Source organism: Ammospiza nelsoni, chromosome 8 (genome assembly GCF_027579445.1).
Source record: "Ammospiza nelsoni isolate bAmmNel1 chromosome 8, bAmmNel1.pri, whole genome shotgun sequence".
Classification (NCBI taxonomy): Eukaryota; Metazoa; Chordata; class Aves; order Passeriformes; family Passerellidae; genus Ammospiza; species Ammospiza nelsoni.
In genome coordinates this window covers 27,429,628-27,457,315 of record NC_080640.1, presented here as the reverse complement: position 1 = coordinate 27,457,315, position 27,688 = coordinate 27,429,628, and the positions used below count along the sequence as shown (strand labels likewise).

Here is a 27,688-nt window from a genome sequence, read left to right as displayed (position 1 = left end):
AGTTGGCATAATCACTGTAGTATAGATATTTTCATGCTAAGGGCCCTTCATCTTTTTGCACATGTATTCAGTAATTTTTGCAGTGGAAAGTCACAATGTCAACAGTTAGAGACATGACAGGTAAATCATTTCAAAGTACACAATAGTTGGAGAAGGGGAAAGTCAAGGGAGTTTTCAGGAGGATGGGAACTAGCAGCTTAGAATTATCTCAATGGAAGTCAATTTGCATCACAAATTAACTAATAGAGCTAAAAATCTGCTTCAGACTCAGAGAAACAACACAACTGAGAATAAACTTCAAGAAGAAACTAGCTAGGCACAAATGGGCTAATTTGCACTGTAATACAAGCAAGAAAGTTAAACAAGAGATTATGGCCAACATTATACACCTAAAGGAAACACAAGCTAGGCTGGGAAAGGGACAGAACCAGACTGTGATCAGATCCAAATCAATTTGCACTTCATTACTGGACTCTGGCCACCTTAAAGGCACCTAATTTTCACAAGAAGCCAGGCAGCTGCTCTTCCCAGATGTCCTTTCTCCCCCACCCCACATTCTCCAGATAAATCCCTTAAAACATGCATTAAAAAACACCCTATACTACTGAAGAATTTTTGTAAACAAGGTGCTTTCTATATACTTGTATCCTGGCCCCTATATTAAATTAATCATTTAGATTATATAAGTGGGTCCCTCACAACTCAAGATAGCCGATGATTCAATATAAATCACTATCTTCCAAACACATCTATTAAGACAATTAGAAATTATCTAGCTGGGAGATGACCAGGTAGAGCACATTATTTGTCATGGCAAATAAACAGGCTTGGGTCCTTTTAAGCAGATTACTACAAAACAGTAAGAGAAAACATTTATAAAAAGCTGTTTCATGATACAGAATGAAGCAAATCCACAGTTGAAGAAAGAGGAAATTTAAAAACCCATTCAAAACCCATTTCTGAGGCAGCCTAATTTTCTACTAAGGAAAAATAAAGATCTGCAGAAGTGTAAAGGTCTTCATATGAAGGTAACCTTAGGGAGACCAAATTTCTATGAAGACAAAAGGCAGCAGTAGAAGCAAGACATCTAAGTTCAGCTAGCTAGAATTCCAGCTAGCTAGAATTCAGTATTTCAGTCTTTGCAAAAGAAAAATTAAAAGGAAAAAAAAAGTTTGTGCATTTTTCTCTCAGATAATTAAAAGAAATGCCAAGTGAGAGTAAGCTTTAATAAAGGAGACCTTATAAATTTTAAATTAGAATCAGAAACACATTCATGATTAGAAAATACCTGGTTTTAATAAACTCTCAGCTGAGGTCTAGAGACACCTGCTAATGATGCACACGCAATCAAAGGTGTCTGGAGTGGCTGCAAAGAGAAGCAACAGGCAGAGAAAAAGCAGCTAAAGGGCTGCTGTATGTTTGGTGTGTTTAGCTGGGTGACCTTAGATGTGCTGCCTTTCTGAAAACAGAACCCCCACCTGCACTGGTTGTACTCACTGCCTGCCAGTTACAGTGCAAGGAAGTATTGCTTTTAGTGGTGAAACTGGGGTAAAATCTATTTAGTTTTTTACCAAAAAGCCTTACGTTTACATGAAAGAAGCTAATGTATGTATTATACACATAGAAAAGATTCCCTATATGGAATTAGTTCCTGAAACTGAAAATCGCATAGATAACAATGATGGCCAAAACATTTCTTAGCTTTCTGAAAATCAACAAAAAAGTTGACCTAGAAGATGAACTATTTATTAAGTCTATGAAAAAATCTATTATTTAAAAAAATGCCACCTGATTTAATTAAATATTTGCACATGTGCTAAACTAGCCTGCATTTTCTTTATATCCAAATTTGCCCTACTTTTCTTTCTAAACTATTACTAGACAACCTGTTGCCATTTTTTTGGGATTGTCCAAAAATATCTATCAAATCCTCATCAGCTGATAGGTGACACAGGAACGTTACAATTTCCTGTACTGGAGGCAACTGAAGCATCCCAAATATCCCAGTTTTCTGCACTCCCTGAGCAGACATGAGGCTGCTCTCCTTGTGCAGTAACCAGATCAGGAGTGCTCCAGGTGTGTTATCCTGATGGGAGCTCAGATCCTCTGCTGAGGGAAAGGGAGAGAGCTGAGCCCTGCCTGTGCTGCAGCTGAGCCAGCCCAGAGAACTGTGAGGGACACTGCAGGACTGTCTGCAAAACACCATGCAGAGATAATGCAGAAAATCTCTTCCTCACAGCAATATTAAGTTTCGTAATATAATGTACACTCTGGAAAACATAGCTGTATTTCTAGTTTGTAATCAGCTAAAGGAAGCAGTGATATTGTCTGTCAGGTTTATTGATGACTAGTATCCATAAATTCTTTCTGGTTTTCTCATATCCTTGCATTTCCACTGGGCATGTCTTGTTTCTCAACATTGAATTTTTGACAGCATTAGTCAGCACACCAAAGCAAAGTAATGAATCCTACTGCTGTGCTTTTTCCATCTCAAAAATGTGTCCATATAAAGCCTTCAAAATGCTCCCAGAAGAATTGCTTTTTGTTGATTTGTTTTTTTTTTTAAGCAACTGACACGAAAATCAGATTCTCATATGCCACAGAGAAAATTAGGAGACAGTGAAATCTATAGATGCAATATACATCTATAAGAGTTTGCATGCCTTATAGTCTTGCCCAAAATTTGAAGATGCAGCATGTTTATGAAAATGGTTAACAGCAACAAAAATGGGGACACCATTTGGATATACAATTGAGCACATCGTGACATAAAAGAAATCTGAGACAGCTGAGACCAGATATCCTTCAGTACAAATACATCAGGAAGGCAAAAGAACTAGTCCTGAAGTGGATTTCAGCAGAGATGTTGTCAATCAAGCCAGTATTTAAATCAAGAAACTCTGTCAGCTTGCTGAAGATGCAGGGCAGCTGGAGGTCCCTTCCTTGTGAATCACTGGATCCCCAGGTTTCTGGCATTGCTCACATTGACAGCCTGTGCTCCTGGTGCACGGAGCACTGTGTGCTGCCCAGCTGGCCTCTGTGCTGACAGTGACAGGAGCCAAGGGAATGAACAGAAGTTGTGCTGGGGAAGGCTTAGGTTGGATACTAGAAAAAAGCTCTTCACCCAGAGAGTGGCTGGGCGCTCAAAGGTTCCCCAGGGCAGTGGTCACAGCTTCAAGAAGCCTTTGGACAACACTCTCAGGCCCATGGTGTGATCTTGTGCAGGGCCAGAAGCTGGAATTCATGATCCTTGTAAGTCCCTTCCAACTCAGCTCATTCTGAGATTCTGTGATTTTGAGATGCCAACAAAAAGGTAAAGAAATTCTGCAACTAAGAGAGATCAAACTAGCAGCCATCCCAATTTCTGTGCTGGAAGATTCTGTTAATCCTTATTTTTGGTGACAGGAAGCATGGTGAACAGGGAAGGATTTGAAGAAATGATGGGACAGATCATGGCTGTACACAAATGCTTTGGGTTTGAGGTGTATTTACTTCTACTGGAAAAGGAGGAGAAAAAAATCCCTTCCTTTGCTCCTGATTTGGAGCAGTATTAATCCACACACTGTCTTTCTGGTCTGGACTGTGAAACACCTACTGAAGAAAGCCAGAGCTACAGAAGGGGAATATCCTAGAGCGGTGTTTCAAAATCAGAATTAAAACAGCTCACTTCAACTAGAAAGTCAGGCCCTACAAAGCCTTGCTGCTAGTCTGATGATAAACTTTTAAGCCAGGAAATACCCACAGTTATTATGAATTCAGAACAGACAGCATTTCTGAAATAATTAAAGCCAGAGAGGCAGTAGGTACACTGATGTACCTATTTTATACCACCTACATCTAGAAAGTTAATTCAGCTACAGGAAAGGATATTTAATCTTTGCTGCAGCTTGACTAACTGCCATGGAGCAATGGAGATTATTAATGTGGGCAGGCTAACTTGGGAGACACAGGAGGGAAGGAAGCTGCAGAGATCCTTGCTGCTCCAATTCTTCTCATCCTTCTAGGGGATCTGGATAACTCTATTTCTTTGCCAAAAAAAGGGCAGCTTATCTTCAAAATCCAGTATCAATACTTAAAATACCTACCATAAATCCTCCTGTACAGAGACACAGGCAAAATGAGCAAAGGTTCTAAAGGAATATTTTGCTCAAAATCTGTGAGAATAGAGAAAGATAACCTGGCAGGCAGCAGGAGCAGAGGGTAGGTGAAGATCCTCTCTGAAGTTCTGTTTATTATGAAGAAACCAGCTGTAGTGTACGTGTTCTTAGCAACTGGTGCATTTTAAGCAAGAAAATTTGTTTCCTGATAATATCAGGATTCAGCTCTCAGGTCTCCAACTGAAAACAAAGATGTGGACCTGCTGTTGCAAGTCCTGAGGAGGCTAAGGAGATGGTCAAGAGGGCTGGAGCACCTCTCCTAGGAAGACAGGCAGAGAGAGCTGAGGTTATCCTGCCTGGGCAAGAGAAGACTCCAGGGAGACCTTATAGCACCTTCCACTACCTAAAGGTGGCTACAAGAAAGCTGAAGAGGGACTTTTTACCCTCATGGGTGACAGGTCAAAGAGGAATGGACCCTTCCAGTCCAAGCTATTCTGTGTTTTGCCTGCAGTGTGCTTGTTAAAAGTCATAACTCTATCCTGTGAACTTGAAAAATCATAATAATTTATGCTAAAAAACCCCTAATGTAATTATAATAATTGTTCTAAAGCCAAAACAACTTACTACCTTATAATTTCCATTAGTTCTGAAAAATGACCTTTTAGTGTAATCTGAGCTCCTTTCCTTATGAAATCTCACTGAAAAAGAAAAGAATAAAATAACAAAAGGCCATCCAGTCCATATTTCCCATTTGGTTTTTCTCTACTGGCCACAATAAATGACTGTTTTGCACAGCAGCTCGGGAGTGGAAGAAACAGAAAAGGAGCATTGTATGTGGATAATTAAAAAGATTAAACAGAATTCATCATGGATAAAGGGTTATGATGGTGTTAAGTCCTGTCTGACACACTAGAATTGATAATAAAGTCCTGTAATACCACCCATAGGAAAAATATACAGAAGCACACTACACAAAGAATGAAAACATATGTGAAAATTTCTCTTCTTCTGAGATTTAACACTAGGCACTTTACATTTTCTTCCTTACTCTTCTAATAAATCAAACCACAGTTAGCTATAGATCTTTGAACAATTCATCTGTTAGTCAAAATACATCTGTTAGTCAAAATAGAAACAGGAAGGAAATAAATATAGTTTTGGAGAATGGATAGAATCTATTTAATCTCTCCATTCAAGTATGACAATGTGCTGAATTCTATTAAAAAAGTTGTGATTGGGCAGCAGAGGAAGGTACCAGTCTTTCCGAGCCAGTCTACACACAGTCTCACCCTGGATTTCTTGCCAAAATGGGGGACATTGTGGCTTCTCTCCTGAACAGAGAGAAATTTATGGGGCACAGAACACAACACCCAAGTGAGGTCCATCAGCTGGGTCTGAAAGTGGGGGATGCATGAGAGGAAGAGAAGCAAACCCAGAGAACAAGCCTCTAATGTAAGAGACTCTTCTCGAGATGCCGACAAGACTAGACATTTTGTTTTAATTAAGAAAGGAACTGAAATGTGCTGTAATAAGAGCCACACTACAGTAGCAGAGTCTGTGGGCTGTACCCTAGATTCAGATTTCTTTTTTAATTTTAAGCCAGCTCAGCCAGCAAATCTGTGTTTTTTGCTTCACTGGTTACTGTGCTCCTATTTGTGTTCAAAAAGAGAAGAAAGCCCTGAATGCTGAATGGTCTTTCAGTGAGTCTATCGAGGAACAGTCCTCTACTGAACACTCAGAAACCAATCAGAGTTAATGAAAAATAACAACAAAACCTCATTGCACTTCCCCCACGCTCATAAAGGAAATGTTTTGTGTTACCTTTTTGCCCTCTCTTGCCCTAGAAAGAAAACCCAAAAGCCATGGAGTGATAACACTTGTTTCTCCAGTGCAATCATCATGTAGTATTACTGAGAAGTTTGGAAAGCCTATTATGAAATACTCCACTCCCTATTATTTTAAAATGTAGGAGAAAAGAAAGAAAAAAGCAGACACAGCTTCAGACTCTGTTCCAGAAGGGAACTGCTTTCTCTGCAAGTTTGAGCTGTGAGCAGCACTGTTTGCTAGGCCTACCACGAAAGTCACACCTTACACCTGATCCAGAGGAATATTCATCCCTATCTTGGCACACACCCTGGAGAAGTCCCAACACTGAATGTTCTCCAAACTTAGATTATGACAGCATTTTCCTGTCAGAATGGCAAAACAGCAGTAGTAGATTTCTGAACACACAAACACATGGTTTACATATTACACAATAATTACACATTTAATTACCTGGACATCTCTCAGTATAACAAAACCACAGCCTCCAGGTGCTACTGAAATGCAAATAGCTACAGTTGTATTTTGGTATTGAAGAGCAGCTTGAGAGCATGAGCTCAGTTTAGATTCAATACAGCTCAGACAGCAATCTTGCAAAGCAAACTTGTGCCTTACTGTATCTTATGGCAGAATAAATTGCACATGAAGCTTTAAGAAAATTATAGATGATGCCAGAACTACTCAAACTGAAATGTTCTCATACAATTAAATATCACCCATGCTCCTAGTTACTAAATATTAACTTTTTTTTTTTTTTTTGTACTTGTCTATAACTACTTTCTGGTAAGGCTCCAGGAACTAAAAGCATCAGTACCTTTAGTTACCTCTCTGGCCAACCACAGTATTTGGAAAGTTTTAGACTGCTTTTAAATTTTACCAATGTCATGTATATTTAGATAACAATCCTTACTTAAAACCAACCCAGACAAATGCCCAATAACTGGTATCAGCCAGATATCATCCCTAGATTTTGCTGTTTCACCTACTTTAAAACATTCCCACTTCTTTCAGAGCATTGTTACAAAATATTACTGATGCATAAAGCTTGAAAAATGTAAGACTTTACAGTGAACAGCGCAGGGAGATATTGAGGCTAACCTGCTGAAACCAGCAATTCCCTCGACAAGCTGAAACGTGGAATCACCAGTCCCTTAGCCACCTAACACAAAATGTCACTGCCACTTTCACCCCTGACACAGTAGCCCAGAACACAGGGCATCCAGGAGAAAGAATCTGACTTCCCTTTTCTTATTTTCTCAAAGTCCTGTGGTGGTGAGAGAAAGGGCAGGACCAGAAGACAGCACAAGAACTTCAGACACAGTGAGAACAAGTGCAAATGCTGTTCTGAGAAAAGCACACCCTTTTGGGACCTTTGGGGGATATTCCAACTGAGAGGAATTTACTGCCATAGGCAAGCAAGCTCTCTTTTTTCTCATTCTGCTGATACTCAGGGAAACTGTTCTTGGCAAGTAAATTAAAAGCAAATAACGGGTGTCAGATTTAACTATTTTTATGCTGTTTCCTTTTCCTAAATGTAAACCTTTATCTGGCTACCTGCTTTGGTCAATACTGACCAGCAGGATATTTCCCTAACTCATTCACTGTAACAGAGAATCCCTGGATTATTTGTTGTTTTTCCTTTATTTCTCATTTCATCTGCTTTCCAACAAAGTCCAATATTCTCAAGTTCTTCAGGCCTCATTAGTAAAGTCTGTTTGAGACTGCAATTTGCCTTTTCATAGGAAAGATACTGTTTTCAGTTAAGTAGATGTTTGTTCATCACACTCATTAACATATTAAAAGTACAGACATACTGTGCCATGTTCAGAAAGAATATTCTATTTCAGTTGTTACATAAGCCTATCTTCATTCCAGTAAAATGATTTTTCAAATAATTTTTTTTTACAAGTTTTATTACATGTCATCTGTGTACTTTACCCAAATACATAAACTCATCCACTCCCACTGCAAGACATATTGTGGTACTAGACCAGGCATATTTTGGAATTCTTTCCCAAACAGAGGCTCATATTGATTATAGATTGTACCATTTTAAGGTAAGACTCAGTGTTTCCTGTGTAGTTTGGAAACAGGAAGTCCTCACTTTAAAGGCAGTTCTGTGAGGAACTGGAATAGCAGCAGGCAATTTCTGCCAAATATTGTAATTGCAGTGAATTAGCCAGTAAGGAGAAAGAAGTTTAATCAGGACTCTGATGCCCTTTTGAAAGTATCTTTCCATAAAGGTAAATTCAGGAATTAGGATTATTCTTTTTTTAAGCATAATGAAATTAAGGAACCAGGTCAAAGGAAGTCAGATAGTTCTTGCCACAGAAGCTCCTCATGTCCCAAATCTGGGCTGACCACAAAGAAATCTTTTCATTAAACCTGTCTTTTGAAAATCTGCATGAGAAAATCTACATGCATTACAGTAATGTAATCTGGCATGAAATGGCAGAAATAAAAATACAAACAGGGAAATTTAGATAATTTCATTAACTTCTATTTGTGCTCTTTATTTTAATAAGACTAAAGAGAAACCATAAACTTCTTTCATTTTTCTTAACTACAATGGAAGTATGACCAAATAGATTAACTACCTATATTTAAAGATCCACTTTTGGACATATTGAATATATCAGAGTAATATACACAGGCAGGCACCAGAGTCACCCTGGATTTTAATATTACTGCTAAAATAAATTACTTCATAAATTATGCTTGGCCTACATGTATTTGCAGTTTATCAAATGATACAAGGCAGCAAGCATTAGAAGAATTAAAAACATTTTTCAAATACTGCAGAGAAGACTCTGTGCATGGTCTCCCTCAATATACAGTCCTTGCAACTGTCCCTGACACTGAGATCATGCTGTAAATGAAGAGATGTTCGATCTCCTTATTTTATGTCCTTATAAAAGCCAAGATGACATCTATTCCATCTTACAGCTATGATATCAGTATTTCAGCATTATTATTATCATTATCAATATTATTTTTTTGTTTCAAAACAGTTTTGCTAAACAGACATATTAAAAAAAGTTATTCTGTCATTCAACAGAAAGTTCTGGAATAGGTGTGAATTTCAAACAACCACGGATCAAATATATTTCTCAGGGCATGAAATTAAAAAAGACATTGTTCCTCATTTCTGGAGTAGTGAGCTTATTGTTTTTGTTAAAGATTGATATTGTGAAAAAGAAAAATTGTGAATAATCTCCATTTTTCGATTTCCAAAAAGGTAAAAAGAATTTGTGTATTTCTTTTTCAAAGACTTCTTTTCTTTGTCAAGCTAAGTAAATCCTGACCTGTTGTTGTATGGAAACACATGTTTTTTCATAGTGTCCACACTTCAGCACAGATTCTTCAGCAGCTGAGGTACAGAAAGGGGCTTTGCTTGTCATCCCACTCTCAATACCCCCCTAGGATTCATCCGTAAATTACAGGAGCTTTGGTGAAAACTCCATAATTAAAGATACAACTGATTTTACAAGGCTGATTTTAGCACTCCTATTATCCCAATTTTATGCACTACTGCATATGGGTGAAAAAAGGAGAATGTTATACCCACAATTCATTATAACCTGGTAAGTATGATATAATATGTGACTTAGAAATGAAACAGAATTTCTAAACATACAGGTAGTGGTGCAGGTGGCTGTGGAAACTTCTGCAGCACCAATTGCTGGCCCCACTCTTGCCTCAGATATGGCTGCTTTTTAAAATCTACCTTCGAGCTTCACACTGTGAAAATGTCATATCAACAGTTTTCCAAAGGGGAAGACCAGCATGATCTCATGCTTGGAGAAATTCCAACTCATATTTTCAAGACATCCCTTTTACTCAGTGTTGACACTGGCACAATTTGCAAATACAAGTAACAGTTCATGCACAAGCATAGGTCCCATTGGCAATGCTTTTCAAAAAAACATAGTTTAGAATTTAAAAAAACTTTAAAATAACTAAGTATCACATAGCTGCAACAAAAAATACATTTTCAAAATTGCTACCCGCTCTTCAGTGAAATAATTGAGCTCAAATTTTACAATGAATGCATACACAACATTATGTATATTTCATCTAGAAAGAAAAGCCCAATTTGCAGAACTTGGGCAAGCAGTGACCCCATTTCATTTCAGGAACAAACCAAAATGCTCAAGGTTATTATGTTTCTTCTTTAGTTTTCTTCTATTAGTTAAAAATTGATCACAGCCATTTCCTATACATTTAGCTGTATTTTTCACCATTAATAATTCAACTTACGGAATATGCAAGGAATGCATTTATTTTTATTCCTCACATATGCACAGGAAACCAGAAATAAAAATTGAAGGGGTTTATTATACTGAGTAAAATACTTCAGTTGTTTCTTCAGTTTGACACAATGCACAATTCATCAATAGGATGAATCACAATGCTCTTTTGCCAAATTATTGCACCACAACACTCAACCAACTCAAGCAGAAAGAGAAAGTTTAACGAAATCCAAATATGTGGAAATTGCATTCTGTGAAGAGGGAGAGGACTATAGACTCTGCCCTTTGCAAAGTAACAGAGGGATTTTAGTGATCAAAAGTAGCCATAAGTTGAGTCTTACACTTCTGCTGAAAGATACCTTGGCCAGACAGTAAAACTGAAATACTGCACCCAAGTGTCTGTTTATGGAGTGTGCAAACAGGAGGCAGGAATCTGTTTTACAGCTAAACCCAGATGATTAAGTTATGTATTTTTCCATGTAAGTAAAACTGATTCCTACTGATACAGTAGGAACCACAAAATTCTTTTGGTGTAAATATAACTTTTAGCAGCATATGATGGGATTTGGCAATATTCTTGTAGGTGAAAGCACTTGATACTGCAGAAGTCTGAAAATACCATTTGTTTTTGCAATGAATAACAAGCATAGGATTTGTCATCCTGATAATAATGAGATTTTGTCTAAAAGTAACAATCCCAACTAAACCATGGTATCAGAATTCAAAAATGTGGTTTCCACAGCTGTGAAACATATCACAAAAACTACTTACAGTGACTTCTGCAGTCTGCCTCAGAAGTGCTGTAGAAACAACTGTAACTGTTTACAAAGCTGATGATATTTCAAGAAAACCTAATTTTTTAAAAAAATAAAACATACCAACTGACAGAAATGAATAACAAATCATAAACATTATAATTTTGAACAGAATGCTTCTTATGAAATACAAAATGTGTGCAAACCATTAATTCTGCTTTCATTACAGCCAGCTTGGGGAAGAAATGCAGATTGCTTTAGAAAAAATATGTTCCCTGTCGTAAAGTAAACGGAATACTCACATCATTTCACACTTACAGAAAATCTTCCTGCCAAAGAGGAAGATGAAGATTATCATAAAGCTCCTTATAGGCATCATCTAACTTAGCCTAATCACATCCCTGCAAGGTGTGTTAGCTGTTATGCTGCTCTCTGCACACATAGTCCAACAAGAATAAATAGGTTTACACTTCAAGAGCTCCCAGTGATGTGGTGACTTGTTGGAAAGCCACCCTGGAGTTCCAACTCCCTTAGCTCTGCCTGCACAGCTGGATCATCCAGATCCTATATTGTGTAGAATCTACCCAAGTGCAGGAACATAAGAAGTATGAAGCAGCCCAGATGTTCTGAAAATTCCATCAAGGCTTTCATTAATAAGAGCTAATGATACAGATAGTCTCTAAGGAGTGAATTAATGTAGACCTGCCTTTCTTTCTCCTTCTATGACCAATGGACTGTGAAAGTAGGACATGAGCTTTATTTTTGCTTTTTCCTTTTTGATCTATTCTGTTCCCTTATCACTTTACATCCACTTATTTTTCTTCCTTTTTTAAAATATACAGATATTCTGGTTGCTATTTCTGAAGGTATTTATAGATATCAGGAATGTAAATCATAGTGGGAATCATCAAGCAGTAGGCATTTAAGCCTTTTCTGTTTCTCTAGCAATCTTCAACTTTCAAATGCCCCAAGAAGCCACCTCACAAATCTCTATTTTAAGCCTGAATACACGACACTTTCTAAACTTCCACAGTGAATAGAAAGCAATTGCCTGAGCCTTTTGTAAAACAAGGTGATATACCTTAAAGGACATACCCTGTTCTTTTATGTTTAAACCAAAGAAATTAGAGCATTTTCTGAAGTTTCCCTTTCACTTAAGTATACCCAAAGGAAATGGTAACACACAAAATACACAAAAGCCTCTGTCAGCCTTTACCAAAACCACATGGTTTTAGACTTGAGCAAGATAGAAGGCAAAGTGACTTGTGGAATAAAGAAGCTACACTGAGCAATGAAATATATATATTTAGGTGCAATCATAAGTAAATCACAGCTAGCAGAAGCAAAAATGGTCTGCAGAAAGACCAGATCTCAGGACAACAGGAGAGTCAAGATGCCTCTGCAAAATAGCTCTGAAAATTCCTGTAGATTTGAATAACTGACTTGGACATCCTCCCAGGAATCTTTCTGGTGGAAATGATCCCCACGAAACTTTGTAAGGGATGCTGAGCATTAAAAGTCCAATCTAAAGCTTTTGACTGGATTCCCTCTAAGGTTCAACACTCAACATTACAGTCTCTTGCCCTATCCTCTCACTGATCCTAAGTGCAAAGATTTCTTGTAGGGTCTGGACAGGGATGAATAACTACAGATGCTTTCCATACACAAATAAAACCATGCAGAAAGGACTCTGTTTTCTACCCAAAATACATGCCTCCACAGCTAAACCTGACCAAAGGCTAAAATGGAAGCAGCTGACAATAAATCAGAACTGGTCTCCCACCCAAGTAATGTAAAAAAGACAAGTATGACTTTCTGAGCCTTTAAAAGTACTTCTAAGCTGTAACATATTTTTGCTGCAATAATAAAAAGTCAAGCTGCCCAAATAATTGAACTCCAGTAGTTCCATGGTAATTTTGCTCTAAGAGGGATCATCTCTTCCAAGTACTTCTCCACACCTCTGTAGCATACTGCTGACTTTTACTCTCACTATATATTAGACTGAAAGGATAATTTCCAGAACTTTATTTTAGCTCAGAGCAGTATTCCACAGCCATTAGCTTTTTACCCATTTAGAATTATCCTCCCTTTCAATTTTTGGGAACTCAATAGTGTTCTGAATTTAACACACAAAGAGTTAAGCCTGCCTATATTAACCACCTAGCAGCACAACCTCAAAGTAGCACACTAGGGATCAAAAGTAATCAGCACTATACGAGATCAGCCATTTTAGTAATTTTCCTATTTATCATTTTACCTTTTTCTTTGCCCTGTGGTTGCTTTTGAATGATATCTTAGTTATTTCCACCTCACACCTTTGGATTATGTGTCAATTTGGTCAGTGTGCTGCACACACCAAAGTGAGAGCATTTGTATCTGTGGTAGCATATTTGAAATGCGCATTAGGAAACACCTAATAGTGTATACTCACACATCCCAGTTTGCCTGTAAGGCTCAAACCTGTGCTCTATGGTGTTCATGCCAATTTTACTGGAAGGTAAATATTGAAGCATCAAGCAATTATGTGACTTAAGCAAAGCCACTTGGGAGTTCTGTAACAAAATGGGACCAAATTTAAACACCCCATGGTATCCAAGTGCTAGGGAATGTCCCATAGCATCCATGTGCTAGGGATAACACAGCACTGACAGGACACTCGGGCTTTTCTGGACTGGCAGCTGCAAACAGTGGGATAGTCCACAGCATCTCACACAGCACCAGATACTTTTGTTTTGCAGACTTGTGCGTAAAGTGAGGAGCATACTTCTAAGAGCCAGGATTGATTCCTACACCCCCTAAACCAACCTTTTTATATTAAATAGGCCACACTTTTTCCAAAATTAAGACAATAAGATAATATTTTATAATTTGCACAGTGATTGAAACTTAAGACTTCCTTGTTTTCAATCTTCTAGAAATGAAAGTGGACTGAGAAATAGCCTTTTCTGGTCACCACAATATAAGAGCCAAACTGAAGTGTTCAGAGGCTTATTTTTGGCAGCAGAAAATTTTCAATTATATATCCTGCAACTTTATGCATTTCAAATACTTGTCTCCCTTATGTTGAATTTCTAATAGATATTGCACAACTTTGGCTCCATGTCCAGAATCCTTGTGCCAAATTAGACTCTGAAGGAATCTCATGTTTAGCTGATAAAGATGATTATGTAAACAAAAATTGCTTGTTTTTCCACTTACACTTCTGTAATTCAGACAAATCAAAGCAAATCACAGAAACCAATGGCCAAATGAAAATAAAAATCACATATATTTTAATTATTTGTGAAATCCTCTTTGGTCAGCTCTGTTTAATGTAGGACCCATTGATCATACCATGGTATTGTCTTTATTTCAAACATCTGAGCAGTTTAGAAACTACTTACAGCATGGGTTCCAATCAGAACCTAACTGTTCAACTGAGAGTTTCTTGTATTTTTGGAGCATCCCCCCCGCCTGAGTGTGTTAAAGGCAGCCTTCACAGAACACAACAATTTATTTCAATGCCATGGAACCACTTTAACTGACTTCTAGTCCTTGGCAGTCCTTGTTCCACCAGCTACCACCAATAGGTCAATCTTTACTTTTCATGACAGAGCATCTTTCATTTTGGAATTTTCCTCTCCAGAATTTTTTATTTATTTCAAATTCTTGCAGCAGCTACACTTAAAACATCCTAGTGTGTTTAGGTAATTTATAAACTCAGCTGTCTTCCTCAGTAAGACAAGTGCCAATTGTGTTGTATCTTTCATATTTCTATTACAGCAATTCTATCTTAATTAACAATAAAATACATAAGCTAAATTGTGCAGTCTTCACTATTATATTCACAGGATGCTCATGGCATTGCATTGTTACTGCACACAAGAAATATCTTGCAGGATTCCTGCCTACCAATATAAAACCAGTTTTCAAGATTTAAGTGTGTAATAAATTAGAAAATATTTCTCATAAGAGTAAATGTCTTCTGCAGCATAGCACTAATTCATTCTTGAAGAATAACATTTTCTCCTGTGAGGCAGGATGTATATTATTGTTTTCAGAGGAAAACAAAAGAGAAAAGGAAGCAGCATATCTTTACCCTCCGCACGTCTTTGCCGAATGTTTCGCTGTAGCTGGTGCCCAGTATTTCAAACTGGACATAGGGGTTGGCTCCATCTTCTCTGAACTCCATAACACCAGTCAGCCCAGTTATATGGCCCTAAGGAAGTAAGTTTGAGAAATTTCAGAACAGAAGACATTTGCCTTCATAAACACTCCTCTGCATAAAATGTGTGCCAAACATGTTAAAATCAGGTTTACAGTGAACTTAAATGTGGCCCTTGCATGTTCTTCAGTAGCTCAAACCCAGCACTAGACAAAAGATTTCAGTTTTTCATTTTTTTTGAGAAAAATACTTTAGCACTGACACACCCAGTGTTTATGGCCATCAGGTCACTACTGTCCACAGAAACAGACCCCAAAGGAAAAGAGAAGGGCCTTAGTGGACTGTGAGACAACAGCTCTCCCAGTGTAACTGAGGGCAGCAGGCTCAGTTCTTGCTTAAGTACCAAAGCATGAACTCCCAGCCCAAAACAACGGGGATACCTGCTGCGCTCCCTAGAGATGCATGAAGGAAAGACAAAATTGCAACTCTGAAACTGTCACAGAGTTTGATTCTGGCTTTGTCGCAAAGCTTGAAGCGACATCGAAGTTCAAATTAATTTAGCAACAAAGGATAGCATCATTAGGACTTGCCAGAATGATCAAATTGCATCATTTTACAGAAGAAAAATTATTTAATCAATATATATTTGGGAACAGGGAGTTTCTTCTGAACAAATGCAAAAGTTAGAATAGTAAAAAATTATGGTTTTTTCTACTATTACTTGTGATCAAGTAACTTTTATACAAGAAGTTGCCATGTGTCTGTAAAGCCACAGGTCTGTCCACATTTGAGTATTTCAGCATTGTGCAAGACAGTGCAACTGTTAGTGACAGCTTAGCCAAATCAGATCCTTCTTGCTTTGCTCTGGATACAGTACACAAGAAGATCCTTACTAATTCTCAGCTAACTTACAAAGCTATCTGAGCTGTCAAAAATGGATCATAATTCTTAAACCTCCTAATTGGTTTTCCCTCCTGCCCACTTCAAGCCCCTTAAGTTATCCTTTTGCAAAAATGCATGAATCAGTGCCCATGACTACTCCTGATCCGACTTCCTGCACAGGAGGCAGCTAGAGAACAGAAGTAGAACACACACCACTGGACCCACACTGCACTGTGTGTAACATGTTTATCATAAATCATTTGCTTGTTTAATAGCTGTAGATTGTCCTTGGTTGTTGTAGATCACTTGCTTGTAATGCATCAAAGACAAGTTAAATACAAGTTAAAACCTTCAAATGCTCAAATGGACATGAAGCAACTCATTCAATTGCTCACAAAATGGTGGTTTGTCTTTTCTCACCTTCTTAATAGTCTCTAGCATGGATCTTCCTCCATTCCAGGGTTTGGTGGATTTCCTCATGCAGTTCAGACTTGCCATACTGTGCCATTTCCTGTCCTCCAGTTTTCTGTGGAAAGCATTGGCCAGCATGAGCACACTGTCATACAGGTACAGGTTGGAAACCTGCAAACAAAAATAAGAATGAGCTTCTTTTTTTTATGCGAGCACCTTCCAAAGAAATGATAAAAACCAGCAGAGAAAACAAAAGAAGGCATAAGTAAGAACTAAAAGCGGGGTATGTTTGACATGTTCAACACCAAAGCATTTGAGACAAATGTCTGTGCTCCTGAGTCCCTCTGTCCAAGGGATTCTGGCACACGGGCACTGCCTGAGCGTTACTGCAATGCAGTGCTGTAAAGAGACATCACACTCCACACACTCCACATATAAACTCAAACTACAGAGGGAGTACAGCTATCTATCAACGAGAGACAAGTATTGCTACTTTTTCAGCCCTTTCAGCAAGGAGGGAAAGACAGGATGGAATTAAGTTCTTGGGGGTTTTATTCATTTGAGTAACTAGTAATTTCTGGAACAGCAAAACCCAATACACACACAACTCTTTAGAATAGAAGGAAGAGAAATGACAGTATTATTTTGGTCTTAGCATCTCTTTCCACCAAATATGCATGAGATTGGTTATGTGCTACTTTCTCTGGAGCTACTGAATTTAGCCTTCTTAGTCTTCAATTCACATGAGAGAAACAGAAATAAACAATTGATGACAAAGACTCCAGAAAGAGCAGAATCCCACACTAGTAACACTGAGCTAAGTATTTAATTTTTCAAACCAAGACATGTCTAGCAAGACATGATTAGATCTTTTGACAGACAGTGGTATCCAGCTCAGATGGTAAAACTTTAGTAGAGGAAGTTGGCTGAGACAACACTAACGCTAATAATAATAGTAATAATATTTCTTCTATCTATAGGCTTTAATCATAATAAACATTACTTTGCCATTTATCTCCTGGATTTTCTAGTCCACCTTAGAAAGTAACGCCTAGAGACCAGTAAAGAGTTGCAGGTGGAAGTTAATTCAGCTGCATACTTCTTATAAATATGACACTTTAGGTGTCCCAATAAAAGTGACACTATGAAAGCTTAAGCATTTATTACTGTTGAATCGCTAGGTTCAAGTAAACTTCTGATGTTTGTAAGATGCTAATCTTCAGAAACAAAATGTTTCCTGTTCCATAATCTGGAGTTTGATGGAAATTGAAAACCTAAGCACTTTGAAATATCTTCCAGTATAAGTAAATCTGAACAGAAGATATCTAAGCAAAAATTAATTTTGAAATAATCAAAATACTAAGAAAAAAAAGATATTGCAATACACACTTATTTAAGTGACTGAGCATAAAAAGGGATCTTAACATGAAAACAATGCAAAGCCAATGCGATACTATCAGGGAGAATCTCTCTCATCTGGCATTTCCATTTTTTTCCCCTTCCTTTATTTCCAGCCTTGCTGAACAAGCACTCCGCATTGCCTTTATTTGCTATTTTATCCACATAAATCTTTTCTTTTTAGAATATTTCCTGAAGTAGCTATATGTAATACTGCCTCTGGTTTTAAGAAAAGTAATTAAGGAGTTGATAGGAGTCCCAGCAACCAAGTTTCTTCTGTTCAATTGCATCTGTTTCCCTATTCTGTAGGTATTTCCAAACAACTTTCAAATAAAGCAACCAAGCAAATCCCTATTATTCAGGAGGGCACTTTTCTTCTGGGTTAAGCAACTCTTCACAGAAAAAAAAAATCCAAACAAATCTCAAATCCCACAAGATACACCACCCCAAACCACAAAATCCAATTTCTTAGAAATAAGTTTTAAATACATAAGGAAAAATGCCATTTATTATAAGCCTTCACAATCCTCTTTGCTCCCAATTGAATTTGGTTTTGCAGACTCACTTTTAACTGACAACAAATAGTCTGCTGCCTTGGAACACCCACAGATCAGAAATGCCTTGTATGTTCTCCGTTTGCCACTGTTCTTTTGCAGTTCTGGAAAACTGCAGCCTCATTCCCAAAAACAGTGCTTGGTTTGCTAGCAGAGAGCTCGAAGGCAAAATACAGGATGCACTTGGGTACACTGCTTTCTGCTTTTCATGTGCTTGGAGAAGACACCACAGCTCTGCACATGTGACTGACAAAGCTTGGGAGAGTTGTACTGAGGATCTCAGCCTGCACAACCTGGCACCCAACTCAAATTACCTCCTGCTGCAGAGCAAAACAAAACAATTCTGTGTTTACCAATCCTCATTGTTCAGCTAGATCTTTAATGGACTTTGCATCACTACTGTTCCATTAATTTCTTTTGAAAGAATGCTATGAACTGAGAGATAGCAAGCTGGGGTCTGCACAAGAGGAGCCTCCACTACATTTATCCTTATTCTACACCAGGAGATCTGTACCAAGGCAGAAGAAAATGCTGCAGAGAATACACCAGAGTACTTTTTTTGCCATGGAAAGAATTCTGCATGTTCTGTAGTATTATCCACTGCTATTTTGTCACTCTGGTTCTCTTCTGCTGAAAGCCTCATATCCCAAATATGAGTAAATTATGCTTTTTAATCAGCAAAATTCCTTCCATCATATAATCATACTCTATTTACTCCAATGAAAATGACATGCTTGCATAACTACATTTTACTCATTACTCACTGAAGAGGCAATATCTATGGAAGAGTAAGTTGCATCTTACTCACACAATCAACACTTCTATTTTAGAACAGAAAATATGCAAGCTAGGAAAAAAACAGCATCAAAATTTCCACAATTAAGGCTGGATCTCTAATAGTAAAAAAAAAACCAAAACCACAAGCATTCTGGCCTGATCTCACAGTAAATTCAGGGCTCTAATAATTTTCTTTATTACATTCAAATACAGCCAAATATCTGCATATGTCATAAATCATATTTGCAATATGAGTTTCCTGTAACCTCCAGAATATGCTGTGAAAAGAAAAAGGATTCAGCAGACATGGCCTGTATGCCCTTGTTACTGCACCTGCAGACATACTTTAATTTTCAGTGAACTTTCAAGTTCCCTGTGAGTATGGATTTGACCACTGAAAGGGAATTTTTGAGATACCCAAGGGTTCAGCTGTACTCTGATTCCACCAGTACTGTTAGAGGCATGAGAAAATAGTTAATTTTAAAAATTAATCTTCGGGTAGCATTCAGAATTGGTAGCAAAGCAAGAGAGAAGTGAAACAAGGCAACATACTTGGCTACTTTGGGTTTTCAAAGCTCAGAAGCATTTTTTAATTCCCTTATTAGGATATTCATAGGGGAACACAGGAAGAAAGGACATATCTTTCTGAAGTGTTTCCCCCTAATAGAATAAAAATTCCTAGACTAGAACAAAGTACTTGATTTTGGTCATGTTTGGAGGAAATGACAGTAATTTTTAGTTCTTCTTTCTCTCCATTGCTGACAGTGTAAGAGCTGGAGGTATTGAAATGGTTTTTGATCTGCTATAAGAATGATGGTGACTGCTTCACCAATATGTTAAAGAATATATCCTGTACATGAATAATTTTAGGCATGTTCTGGTTTATCTTCTGGAATTGATTCCATACTTTATGAAGCTCTTTTTTGCACTGAAGAAATAAATCCACCATACACTAGTAGAGCCAGCAGAAATTTTCAAGAATGGAAATCTATCACAGTATTAAATGTCATTTCATAGAAGTTTTTATGTGAATTTCATGAGAGTTTCCAGAATGATTTTACTTTCAAAGTTATGTATGAAGAAAGCTCTTAGCTCCTTCAGAGGGACTAATCACAGACAAGTGCTCTTCTGAGAAGGCCAGCAAGCCACAAAGGCTGACCCCAACTCCTGAGTGGCCAGCAGAGCCAGGAACCAAGCCAGAGATGAGCTGGAAGGCAAGCTGAGACTGAGATGCCACTACTTCAAAAACTCATTCCCAAGCTGGGCATCTGTACCCTACTGCTGCCAAAACTGCTCTGTGAGTGGCCACAGCAGTCAGCTCCAAGGATGAAGCAGATGGAAGAGGAGTTCAGAGCAAGTGCAGCCTTCCAGAAATGCCTGCTGCCTGAGGAGGGAGATCATGGTGACTGCTATGCACACCCCAGCATGCCCTAAACCTGTGTGTCAACTTCCACAGCTCAAGTACTGCCCAGTGCAGTTGCACATTTGTCTCTCTAATGACAGAGTGCATCTTAGCAGGAGCAGCACAGATTGATGCTTTATTCATGGTATAATGGTGTGCAAACAAGTATATTTTTAGAGCATAGGGACTGAAAATTTGACTTGTTTCATTTTCTTAAATATGTTTCAAAGAATGGCAGAATTTCTTGGGTTGGAAGGGATCTTTAAGATCATTTAATTCCAACCTCCTCTGCTGTGGGCAGGAATGCCATTCACTAGACCAGGCTGCTCAAAGTCCTGTCCATCCTGGCCTTGGACACTGCCAGGGATGGGGCCTTCACAACTTGTGATGGAGGACTTCCCAGTGAAGACTGAAGCAAATAAATCATTGAGTACTTCAGCCTCCTCCTTATCCTGTGTAACCAAGTCTCCTATTTCCATTCAGAGGGTTCATATTTTTGCTCATTTTCCTTTTATCACAAACAGTACACATAGAAGATTTTGGGTTTTCCCTTGACATTTGTGGTGAGACACAATTCTATCCAGGCTTTAGTTTTCTAAACCTGATGCCTGACTGCTCAGACAATTTCTCTGTGTTTCTCACCAGCTTCCTGGCCCAGATTCCAGTCTCTTCAGAGAGACTTAGTGTTTTGTGTTTTTTCTAGGATGAACACCACTTGTTCACCCCTGCAGGCCTCCTGGCATTTCTGACTGACTTCTCTTCCTTCTGGGTCCCCCTCAGTCCACTCCAGGCTGTATCGCTGTGGCCCACACGGATCAACAGCAGGAGATCATGGTCAGTGTCTGTGTGAGGCCTGCTAGTCCCTCAGTCCCATCCCTGCTACAATGTCATATCAGGAACCAGGTGCCTCCATGTCTCTCAGAAGAAAGTCACCCACTGCTGTCACCTGCTGTGTTGTCTGAGTTGAGCTGGTTCCTACACAAGGCTCAGATGAGGCTGCCTTACTCAGCTCCAGCCTCTCTCCTGATGTGAAGGGTCTTTTCAGCCTGCAAGTGGCCAAGTGGCTCTGCAAGGGCACATCAGAGTTTGGGGAAAGTCTCTTCCCCCCGCAGGTTCTCACTCTCTTCACCACCCTCCCTCCCTTCTGGGTGTGCCAGGACAGTTTGGATCTGTTTGCCTGTGGGTCCACTGCAGACTGCACTTGGAGCCAGCTCTCCACCTTCTTCCCAGCCTCCCTGATGTTCCTCTTCTCCCTTTCCATGGGCCTTTTCTTCCCCTTTTCATGCGCTTCTGCAGCTCAGGCAGGTGTGTCTATGTGCTCCTGCAGCTCAGGCAGGTGTGTCCCTGGGCTCCTGCAGCTCAGGCAGGTGTGTCCCTGGGCTCCTGCAGCTCAGGCACGTGTGTCCCTGGGCTCCTGCAGCTCAGGCACGTGTGTCCCTGGGCTCCTGCAGCTCAGGCAGGTGTGTCCCTGGGCTCCTGCAGCTCAGGCAGGTGTGTCCCTGGGCTCCTGCAGCTCAGGCAGGTGTGTCCCTGGGCTCCTGCAGCTCAGGCAGGTGTGTCCCTGGGCTCCTGCAGCTCAGGCAGGTGTGTCCATGGGCTCCTGCAGCTCAGGCAGGTGTGTCCCTGGGCTCCTGCAGCTCAGGCAGGTGTGTCCCTGGGCTCCTGCAGCTCAGGCAGGTGTGTCCATGGGCTCCTGCAGCTCAGGCAGGTGTGTGTGGAGGTTCTGTGCCTGGACACGCCTTTCATGGGCAGGGGCACCAGGGGATGGGGCGCGGCCATCCCTGGAGACTGAGGCCTGCACTGCGGCCTCTCCCTCAGCAGCCCCAGCTGGTGGAGGCACACAAGTGCCACACCGCAGCCCTGTCCTGGCCACCACTGTCCCCAGAGCTGCCTTGGGAGCTGTTTGTCCTGGTCCTGCCCACAGCCATCATCTCTCGTGGGCAGAGCCTGCTGTGAGACAGCACACCAGTGCCTAGGTTATAAACGCACACTTGCTGCTCAGGGAGAGCGGGATCACAGCCAGCACTCTGGCATTCATGGAAACACAGTCAAAAAACAAACGTTCATTAAAGACTCAAATGTCAGCTTCCAACTTCCAAAGGGCCATTTATTTATTCTCCCTAAGGTAAATGAAATAAAATGACTAAAATTCTCCTACAACCACCAAAAAAATCAGGCCTCAACTGTATATTTATTCAAGCTTTCTGTCAGTAAGGCATCTAACTACTGTGTTACTTAGTGTTTTGTCCATTCTACTTTTAAATATCTCAATGAGCTTTCCAAAGAGTTCTTTGAAAGACTGCAGTCTCAGAATCTCTTTTTAATTTTTTAATTGATAAGCAGCTCTTCTTTCCTTTTAAATTTTCTCCTATTTTTACACAGTTACACATATCCCAATACTCTTTCCTTCTTACAGGTTCTAGTCTCTGAATGCTCACTGTCCTTCAGCTATTTATTGTGGGCGTTTATCATTATGAGTGTTTTCTTTGCCAGTATGTTTTGTAACAATGTGTCAGCAATAATACAAGGCCTGGATTACCCTGTAATGCTCAAGTTTGTTAGCTGGAGGCATTGGCTTCACTCACTAAACATCTCAGGAATTTGGCACAGCTAACACTAACTATGCAAGGAAAGTCTAGTAGGAGTGCCTTGATAAAGAGAACTGAACATAACCAAGAGTCAAACAGAAGGATGAGAGGTAAATGCTGGAATTGCAAAACAGCATAAAAGATTATAATTTTATCCGACCTCATTTATAAATAAATATAGGTACAAATTAGGTTTCAGAGGTGATAACACATGAAAAATTGAGGTACTGATGCTTTCTTTGAGCCACTATTGTCTGCTTCCTGATTGAGCAGTGAACAAAAATTCAATGAAATAATTATGTAAATTGAGAAATCCAGCAGTCAAAAGAGGCAGAGAGGAAAAGATCATTGCAGAGCCTACCTGGGGTTTTAACCTCCAGTGTGATCACAAAATCCCCCATGGCCACAGGACACCCACAGTGCTTTGGGGTTTTTAATGAACTCCTTTGCTAACACACCTTCCAGAAAACACACATCATTGGACTTCAGGGAGAGATTTGTGCTGGGCAATGGGCAGTAAAGTCAGTTCAAGGATACTTTACATTCACATTGTACTCAGAAACAATTTCACTGTGACTGAACATCTGGCCAAAAATCCAAATTAAACTTTGCTAAAGAGACTAGCAAATGAAGGTTTGCATTGAAAGAAAAGGAAAAATGTGGCTCATCAATCCTTTATGGGAGAAAGTGAATGCTTTAATATGGTTTAATCAATATTTACTGCCCCTCAGTAGCACTCTACAGTTGTGTAATAATAGCAATGTTAACAAGCCAAATGAGAATAAAGCCATTTAGTTGGACAAAACTGCAGGATCAGGCCCTTAAGTTTAGGCACTCAAACACATCCTAAAAAATAACTTTACTTACAGTAGTTATATTGCAGTGACTCTTGGACAGAAAATAGATCAGAAATAAAAACCCAGCTTTGAAGGAGCAACTGCTAAAAGATGCCTACGTAGATATCTGATGGACTCATCACTGAAGAATGAAATTTTTTTTCAAGGAGAAGATCAGATCTTTCAATGAATATCCTCCCATACTTCTCAATGTCTCCTCAAATATGTCCAAGCAATGCCAGGAATAGTTGTTCAGTAGAGAGGCTGAACTCTCAGTCAGGAATAACCTCACTAATTTTGTGACACAGTATACTGGAGTTTTCTTTTTGCCTTTTCAATCGTACTATGTACTTTGGATCATGCTAAATGATTTCAGATACACTGTGTCCCTGTAATATATTTTAAAAGCTTTAGAATCTTAAGTGGATTGAACTCAACAACTACATAAACAGTAAGCAAGGGCAAAAAAAAACTAATGTGAATTACATTTCTAAAGAGAAATCTTTCTTAAAAAAAATCTGATTTTGAATTTATGAATGCATTGTGACTAACCTGATGAAAGAAAAAAATACCTTCACCAAAAATCGAGTTTGTAGAGTGCCATCATAACTAATACTTGAAGAGAAATATTTTGGAAAGGAGCAAATTAGACAGCAAAAGATTTTCAAATTGAGTCTGTAAGAACATTCCTGAAATAATCTACAAAGTTTAATAGCAACTAGACCACTATGTACTATTCAAATGCCATGTGAGGACACATATTAGGCCTGGCTGGAACTATACATCCTGAAGTGTTTCAGTGCTTTCTCTCCAGATGAGGCAATACTCACAACACTGTTGGCTCAAACCACAGGACACCAATGGCCAATGGAAGAAAGCAAGTCCTAAACTGTGTCTTTTCTGTTTAGCAAAAGTAAAAGAGATGGACACAAAAAATCCTACCTGAAGAATAAGACAGTGAGAAATGCAGTCCTCTGAAGTCAAATAAAAAGATCAAGACAGGAAACTTTATAAAGCTTTTTCTCCACTTGAAGCAGAAACCCAGATGAGTATATTAAATGTGCAAGAAATAAGGGCATGAGCAAAATTTTGACAAGTGGGTTGATGGAATAAGATTGGATTTCCACAAAGCATTCAGAACAGATGAGTTTTTGGATGAGCTTGCAGAACAGCCTGATCTTTAAAAGGCTTGTCAGAATGCCAAACCGGGATGATCACCCACTGAAAAACAACCTTCCAGGATATGGTACTAAAGACACAGAGAACAAAATCGTTCCAAAAAGATTTTCATTAATTTAGTCAGAACAAAGTTAATAATCCATGACGTAAATGTTTCTGTCTTCACTAGCTTGTTAAGAGTGCTAAATTCTCCCCTAGAAAACACTACAGCTAGAGGTTGACAGAGATTAGCTTATTCTTCTTCAAAGTCATTAAATAAATAATTAACCAACAATAGCTGGTAAGTTACCTTGACAACAAACAATTATTAATATGAGACTGCCCAAGGGAGAATGAGGCAGAGATTTCCAAACTGTGGTGTTAATCAAAGTACTTCAAAGCAACACAAAGACTCGGTGCTGGCAGGCGGTCACTGCCTCTGGTGGATTCATGCAGCCTGACATGGAGCTTGGAGCTCCTGCAGCCTCTGGCAACAGGGGTAATTCAGTGATGTACTTCTGAACACCAAAAGGTCACCACTATTTTTTTAAGCAGGAAAAGGGAAACAGAAAATTGCAAGTAGCTGAATTACAGGACCATTAATAACATGTCAATCACACTCAAATTAATATGAGCTGTATGTCCACAACATGTTACATAAAATATTTTGGCAAAACCTATGAAAAATAAATGTAGCTATGGAACACTTCAGGTATAACTGCACAGGACAAAAGCATCCTGTATTCAATCTATAGACACTTAAAAATATACTGGGGACAGCTAATTTGGACAGCTCTCACATGTGCCCTCTGTCTTTCATGCCAATGCAATTGAACATGAAAGTTACAGAATCAGCTGCCAAAAACATTTTACCTCTGCACTTCTTTATCTCTCTTGTTTTTGAGTTCATAGAGAAGGAACCAGTTGGCAAAGCACAACATTACCGTTCCATTATCTCAAAGACAGTTTCTAAGGTGGTATAAAATTTCTGGAAGACAGAAGCTGAGAGGGTTTTGTTTCCAAAAATCCACATCTGGAAATCAGAAGGATGAGGGTCCTTATCTAAAGATCATTATCAATTAAATTCAGTAACAGGACATGAGGCTGATGGTGTTAGCAAACCACCTCCCAGTTACCAGTTTGCAAATTTGCAAATTAGAACTTGCTCAGTGGCCTGTCAGAGCCCTTCAGATGAGTCTCTGAATTAGATTATGGATATACCAGCACAGGCAGCAGTACTCAAAATCCTGCTGTAATGGAAGATTATTCCCCAATGAGTGATTTGTTGGTGCAGCATAGATAATTTTTCATCACGCTGGAAATTGCTTTGATCCTCTGAAATGAGCGGCCGTTGTTCTCATTACAGCATACCTCAGAGTTACTAACAAAGATCAAAAGTGTTTCTTCTTTCTGAGCCAAGGCAGACATAGCCTTTCCCCTGTGCTGAAAGAATACAGACACGATCAGAACTACGGGGGGTGTGTTTGGCTTTTCCCAAACTTTGCCATGGCTAGGACAGAACCTGAGCCAGCAGAGCTTCTCTTCAAGGAAGAACTGTTCGTATCTGTACCTTAAAGTATTTCAGTCTCTGCAGCTACAACTTTTTAGTAGGGTGCAAATTTCCCTTGGGAAATCTTAACCCACTTTCCTTCCTGACATTCTCTCTGTCTCTCCTGGTCTGAAATTCTTCCAAGCCAGGATAGGATTCCATCTTGCAAGAGCCCTGACCCCACACACCCTCCTGAGTAGGCTGCAGCAGCCCAGGTTGGTGACAGCCCCTCCCCAAGCCTAACCAAGCCCCTTCTCCATCGCCTCACCATGCACACCCACACTGGACAGCCCACAGGCTCAGCCACTGTGTCCTCATTCAACCCATCTCAAAGACTAAGTGTGCAATTAAATGGCTTTAAGTGAGTTTATAATATATGTCCCACTAAAGTTTATACCTGTATTCAACACCTTAAATAGTGATATAAATGAGATTTTTAACTATGTCTGAAGTAAAACAAAATACATAAGTCCCATTGAAAGTCCAAGGCCTTTGTTTCTAAATTAGTACACTATCATTGGAAATAGCACCTATTAAATAATATTTAAATGACTACAAAAAAATTCTGATATCTGGGACAATTTGCCAGGAAATGTCAAGATGTTGCTAACACCAGAGTCAGATGTGTTACCAAAACCTGAAACTTGAACTAGCAGTGCATATTTTACACGCTCAGACAATTAGCAGCTGCTGGGGACTTCTGAGACTATTGAAAAGGACAGACTGAATACATCAGCTTGATTCAGTCCATTACCTAAATATGAAATGCTCTGCAGCCCAATACCTATCAGAGTTCTATTACCCTCCCAGGTTAACTCTTTCACAACAGATGTTGAATAAGCATAAATACAATAAGCAAGCTGTAATATCACAGGACTATGATTGCACAACATTTTTCAAATATAAAAAGATTGTTAAGAGAATCAACTATACAAAATCAGCTCTGACTTAGTGCAACCACTTGCTGATACTTCATGGATGTAATATCATATCTAAAGCACTCAGTACTGGGAAATAAAATAAATTAATAAAGTCAAGAAACATTGACCAGATCAGATTT

General features: G+C 39.1%; 1 protein-coding gene across 1 annotated transcript in view; it reads right to left on the bottom strand.

The window, feature by feature from the left end:
• Nucleotides 1–27,688, bottom strand: part of GRID1 (glutamate ionotropic receptor delta type subunit 1) — a 480,002-nt gene that overhangs the window by 74,301 nt on the left and 378,013 nt on the right. The window contains exons 7-8 of the mRNA XM_059477042.1: nt 16,376–16,537; nt 15,008–15,127 (exon numbers count right to left, since the gene is read on the bottom strand). Coding sequence (XP_059333025.1) covers nt 15,008–15,127; nt 16,376–16,537 — 282 coding nt within the window. The remainder of the gene's footprint in view (nt 1–15,007; nt 15,128–16,375; nt 16,538–27,688) is intronic.